The sequence below is a fragment of the Protomyctophum bolini genome (assembly GCF_963924005.1).
Source record: "Protomyctophum bolini genome assembly, chromosome: 7".
Classification (NCBI taxonomy): domain Eukaryota; kingdom Metazoa; phylum Chordata; class Actinopteri; order Myctophiformes; family Myctophidae; genus Protomyctophum; species Protomyctophum bolini.
The window spans coordinates 15719673-15725890 of NC_137868.1; the positions used below are offsets into that span (position 1 = coordinate 15719673).

At 42.0% G+C, this 6218-nt stretch overlaps 1 protein-coding gene across 1 annotated transcript; it reads left to right on the top strand.

Moving 5' to 3' along the window:
* The first annotated feature begins 1346 nt into the window (after window positions 1-1346).
* Window positions 1347-6218, top strand: yrdc (yrdC N(6)-threonylcarbamoyltransferase domain containing). The gene is made up of 6 exons (XM_080767773.1): window positions 1347-1589; window positions 2087-2282; window positions 2719-2833; window positions 3146-3265; window positions 3472-3602; window positions 5278-6218. Exons 1-6 carry the CDS (start codon window positions 1409-1411, stop codon window positions 5345-5347), a joined length of 813 nt encoding a protein of 270 aa, XP_080623899.1. The 5' UTR covers window positions 1347-1408; the 3' UTR covers window positions 5348-6218.

Sequence of the window (6218 nt, forward strand, 5' to 3'; positions counted from 1 at the left end):
TTTTATTTTAACAAATTATTTAATCAATGGGGTGTGTGGCTTGGATCGGTGCCTGTGGCACTGTTGAGTTGTTATGGAAGCTTTGCTTTGGTAACAGCCGTGGCCCGTGGCATTTGTATTGCTGAGTCTTATGTCTCACACCTTCCTCTTGACAATCAAATCAAATCAAATCAAACTTTATTTCTAGCTAGAGCACATTTACAAAGACCAGAAGGTCAACCAAAGTGCTGTACATGGTCATAAAACAAGCATACACTCAACACAAATAGCATAGTAAAACAACATCAAAGCAACACGTATTACACAGGTTAATTAGGTCAAACATCATTGAAAGCCAGGGAGAAGAGATGGGTTTTAAGTAAAGACTTAAAGGTATATAATATGTAGGGGCAGACAGTTCCAGAGTTTGGGGCCGGCTACTGAAAAAGCACTCTGGACCTGTAATTGGAATTGGGCACAGTCAGGAGCAGCTGGTCAGCTGACCTCAGGGCCCTGGGGTATATGGGTCCATGAGGGCCGATAAATACAGGGGGGCCAAACCATTTAGGGCTTTAAAAACAAATAATACAATCTTAAAATAAATTCTGAATTTAACGGGTAGCCAGTGGACGTGAGGCAAGGCGACAATATGATCACGCCTCGTACCAGTGAGGAGGCGAGCGGCGGCATTTTGCACAAGCTGCAGACGTCTGAGGGCAGACTGGTCCATGCCTACATATAGCGCATTACAATAATCGAGCCTTGATGAGATAAAGGCGTGGATGACAATACAACCTAGGTTCAGGTCCGGCCAGTTGGCTGGTCAGTTAAGCACAGCAATACCACCATGGTCAGTACACCAATTAATTACTAGTAACCTAGTTGTGCCAGTGGCACTGTGGGCAGGTGCTAAAATGAAAGTAAAATCAGCATCTCCATAAATCTTGGCAACATACTGAAGCACAAGTGCTCTAAAATATCCTGATTCCTGATAGATGGCTGTGTTGACTCATGGACTTGATACAACACAGTGTACCAACAACGAGCAGATGACATATGGCACCCCAAATCAAATCATATTGGGGTAGAACCATTAACCATATAAGGATAGATCTAACTGGCTTAGTCATCGTGACAGGCATAGTAGGAGAATATAACAAGGGTCGGCTTCAGGGAGAAGGCAGAAGTCGAAGCATCCTGGTTTAAGTTCTAACGGTAGGCTACTGGACAGTGGACACCACTGCGGTGGGTGACCTAACCTAAGTAATCAGCAATAGAGCCTTGTGCTATTTTATAGTCTTGGTCACTTTAAGAAACCGTCTGTGGGCGTTACCCGGAAGAGGTTTCATCATTCATTCTAGCGACACAACATGGTGCAGTAGTCGTGTGTGTATGTAATGTATGCTGTACGTGTACGAAGCGGTGTTTTATGAAGCGCGCTTATAATCTTTGTTTTAAATTGATCCAATCGAGAAACGCTCACAGTTCTGCCTCTGCCACGAGACAACGACCAGTGATGTGTAAAGAACTGAAAACAAAAGTGCTGCCTCTGCTACCACCAGCGACTGTCAATGGACCATCTGCCCACCGGCATGAGGGCCAGCCGCCAGGTAACGTAGCGTACAGTGCAACTACTTACTACAGTTCTGTTGATTTGGAATGCGGTTGTGGTGACTCAATAGTTCCCAACTATGTATTGTGTAATGTTCCACACACGTTTCGACTCGAGTTCAAAACATTAGTCCTCGTGGCTCATGGTGTGTACCGTGTTGATGAAGCGCACGCGCTCTATCAATGGGTCTTGTACGAGCACGACGGTGTCGCTTGCAGCAGCTTTACCCGGCCAGGGCCGGCTGATGGCTGCTCAGATGGTCATGTTGGAGATGGCCAGAGAGAGTCCCCGAGCAAGACAGCTTGTCGACACATTCACAGTACACTAAGGGCCAACCGGTGACCTTCTGATTACTAGACAGCCTCTCACAAATCACGCCCACTAATAAAAGCTATAGTATTAGTTAGAACAGCCTTGCAAGTAGACAGTATGGATTGCAAACTTGCAAAGTGCTGACATGCAGATGATGCCCAGGTTTGTTTGTCTGTCCTGTAGATGGCGCTGACACCCTGAACGTCACTGCCGAGGCTCTGAAGGAGGGCCACGTCGTGGCGGTGCCCACTGACACAATCTATGGCCTGGCGTGTCTGGCACAGAACTCTGAGGCCATCAAGAAGATGTACAACATCAAGGGACGAAACGGAAACAAACCGCTGGCTATTTGTGTCGGAGAAACCCAGGACATTTTTAAGTACGATTCATTCGTTTTTAAAGAATGTGTAGTTTCCACTGTTGCTACAATTACAATATACCTGTAAATGTAAATTATATGTGTCACTAGTGTTGCAGGACAAATCTCAGTTTTCCTCCACAATAATTGAGATCACGATTTCTCATTTTCTCCATGAAAATATTTCTTGTCTTTAGTTTCTACTTTCTATACATTACTACATCCAAAATGTGGCACATGGAGCCAACTACTGTGGCTTTAAACAGACAACGTCAAAGTGCTTGACTTAAACCTCTCTTAAAGTCTCTCTTTATGGAAGCATAAAGCTGCCACAATTGCGATTGTTATAGGCCAAGTTGCCCTGGCTATAACAATTGCAAATTCCTTTAAAAGAATTGCAAACTCAAAAGAATACAGTTGACCTTGCGGGTGATGTGTATGTGTTCTGTCTGTACAGGTACTGTAAAGTGAAGGTAAAGGATGAGCTTCTAGGGGACTTGCTGCCTGGTCCAGTTACTCTGGTGTTTGAAAGGTCAGAGGTACTCAACCCAGACCTCAACCCTTTCACTCCGGTAAGTCCATCCCTCAAACTTGGCACTGATGTGCTAGGGCTGGGCGTTTAACCAAAATATGTTGAATCTGACTTTTAGGACCACAGACTTGGAGTGTGTGTTAAATGGTGACATGCAAAATTATAGCGAAATAATGGAGATATTGAATTGAAGTCATATCGCCCAGCCCTATGATGTGCACATAGTCATCCATCCAGTCGTTCGAAATGAAAGTGATATGTTCATCAAAGGACCACTTCACCCCTTTTGCGACCAGACCTTCAACCATTTCCTATATGGTCTCAATCTTCAACTGTTTCCTATTCCCCCCAGTTAGTGGGTGTACGTATACCAGACCACGACTTCCTGAGGCACCTTTGCCAGATGTGTGCAGAGCCACTTGCACTCACCAGCGCTAACATCAGCACACACACCAGCACTGTGGCTGTACATGTGAGTGAAAATAAACTTTTTGTCTTTGGAGAAATTGTTCTTAGACAAATGGAAGAGATACAATGTCCATCTGCAAAGTCTTGTCAAAATATCATTGTATATTTTATTATGAACCTATCTTCACATTCTTTCTCTTCACAATGTCAATCACATTTTTTTTATATATTCTCGTCATCTGTAACACGGATGTGTTTTTTCGTATCTAGGAGTTTCAGGATCTGTGGCCTAGGTTAGCAGTGGTGGTAGATGGCGGACCAATAGGAGACCAGAGCCGACTGGGGTCAACAGTGGTCGACCTATCGGTGCTCGGCAAATACCACATCATCAGACCTGGTTGGTGAGTAATGGGCCTGGCACTCAGTGCAAATTAAAAGGAGGTCCTCACAACAGCTCTGCTCTACAGTGTTTTATTTATTTAAACACCATCAGATGAAACATTGTCACTATATGTCGGTGTTTAAATAAATAAAACACTGTGGAGCAGAGCTGTTCTGTGGACACTTTCTTATCTACCTTTGTCCAGCACCAGCAAGGGACTGGGTGTGCGCAACCCTCTTGTTTTTTAAACATGGAAGTAGACTGTCAGTATTCATTGCTTCCAGTATTTACTATGGCATACTCCATTTTAGATTTTTAGAAACAAATCTAGTATCTACATATATATGCAGTCAGTTATGACTGCTCAATTAATTTGATTTTAATTTCAATTAAATACTGTATAACACATCTATATGTATTATTACTACGGTAGTTTTAGTTTATTCATTATGGTAACCCAGTGAAGGCCTCAAGCAAGGCCACATCCTTATTATTTGGTTTACCAGGGCATTGACTACACCAAATGCATTCAATTAATTTGCTTGATTGTGCAAAGATATATTGCTTTGACCTTTCACTTTTATACTTTCTTCAGTTTTATCTACTGTACCATTCTCAAAATAAGAATAATCCTTTTTTGTGGATTGGTCTGTGAAGTCACAATGTTTGTCATTGCAGTGTGTAATGACTGCAAATTGTGTAGTGTGACGTGAAAAAGAATGGGAGTACACAATACACATTCAGACTGGCAATAAGGAGAAGATGGGAAGACAACATTTTACTCCACATAGTCTATTATCAGGAGAACAGGCCATGTTAGTCTCTGTAACATACTGTACAGATGAGCAAGTTGTAGTCAAAACAGGCAGGGCCAAGGCTCAGGCCTGTGTTAGTTCATGGCTCAGTTGGAACTTGTGCCTTCAAAACTGCTAGTTCACTGTTAGTAATGCTGGACCCTTGCGCTTACATTTGGATGTGGTGAAAGTCAATTTCTCAGTTAATGTCCCACACTGCATATATCGAGTCAGAGATTGTGAATGAACTACGGTGCACTGCAAGTGATGTTTAATAGACAATTAGAGCACACTGTACAAAACACTAATGTTTATGATTTAATATTTTATGTAGTCACTAGTCTGTAAGGAACTGTAAAGTTTGTCTGGGACATAACTTAGTCAGGCATTTGTCCTTGCCAGTGAGGATTTTGATGTTACTACTGAAAAAGGAATTTTATTATCAATGTCAGAAGGCAATATGACTTCTGTGGAAGAAGTCTGTGAAAAGGCAGACAATGTACTTATTTTGTCAAAATAGTCCTTCTGCTTGGGTATTAGGCTTGTTTGGCATGTCCTCGCTCCCTAGACAGGCACCTGCAGATTGTTTTCAGGCTCAATCTTTTATGAACATTAACTCTGTCTTTCTTTTTCGCTCTCTCCCACACCTTCCTTTTTTGGCCTTATTTGCGACCTTAGCATTGTTCTCTTACTGTATTTCTAGGACAAAGCACCTGGCATTGGCAAACATAACAGGTGACCATGGTGCAAAAGTATATACATGAAGAGAGTACATAGCCACCATGCAAAAATAGAATCAAAACAGAATGGCACCTGGAAATATAGATCTGGGGCCATCTGAACAATAGAAAAAACAAAAACTAGAAATTTATATTGCACTGTTTAATGTCCCCTTTTCAGTGCCTTCTCCGCTACGGTGGATTTGTTGGAGCGTAAATATGGGTTGTCGGAGGACCCCGGAGATAAATGAGGGCTGAACCCTTCTACTCATCCCACAACACGCGCTGAGATGCACAACAATTTCGGAGCTTCAGGGCTTCTTCAAAAGACAATCCTTTTCATGTTTTCAAGGAAGAATGATTATTTTCCTGGGAACATGCCTAATACCTTTCAAAGAAAACCACCCTTGCTGCAAAAAGTCCTGTTTTTGATTGGACTGAAGGAACACATGGTCACTGTTTATGTTGGAGCCTTATAGGATGGCAAGTTTAACCCTTTCACCGTTATTAGGGTTAGCTTGTGTCCACAGATTTGATAGATTTGTGTCTTTTGTTTGCAGTAAAACGTTAAGCTTACTGTCATCAAAGCAGGTTTTACTCTAGAAGTGACGGTTGCATTTTTAGTTGGACTTTCGTTTGTTATTCGGGGTATGGTGGTTATGTCAAGCAAAAGTACACTCCAGTAGTATCCTTTGAATTGTCTGAATCACATGAGTCCTTTCATAATCTAATAACGTAAACAGACTGGACTTTGTACATTGTGTATAGACTATAATCATAGAATGTATTTATTAAGAGTGCCAATTTGTTTTATTTTATTGGTGGGGGGGAATATTGGTTTGATAGTTGCAGTTTGCAGGATGGCCAAGCACAGTAGCTGTAGCTACTAGCTCATTAGCCTACGTTTTCAGAGTTTTGGAAATATCAGACTTGACTGTTGGACCAAGTGGCACTATTGACTATACAGTATTAAATGGTGGCCATTTTGCTCATACTCAGGTATCGCCCCAAGTGTGAACTAAGTGCCCTAAGTGTGAATCGTGACTATGGTTTGAAAAACATCTGAATAAGATGTACACAAATACTCTAGTTGAACATTGGCTAGGGCAACAATAAATGTAT

Excerpts from the sequence above, each read along its gene's own strand:
- yrdc (XM_080767773.1), top strand. The coding sequence starts at position 1,409 with ATGAAGCGCGCTTATAATCTTTGTTTTAAATTGATCCAATCGAGAAAC. Across the intron at positions 2,834-3,145 it reads ACCTCAACCCTTTCACTCCG|TTAGTGGGTGTACGTATACC; the intron begins GTAAGTCCATCC and ends TATTCCCCCCAG. Across the intron at positions 3,266-3,471 it reads CCAGCACTGTGGCTGTACAT|GAGTTTCAGGATCTGTGGCC; the intron begins GTGAGTGAAAAT and ends TTTCGTATCTAG.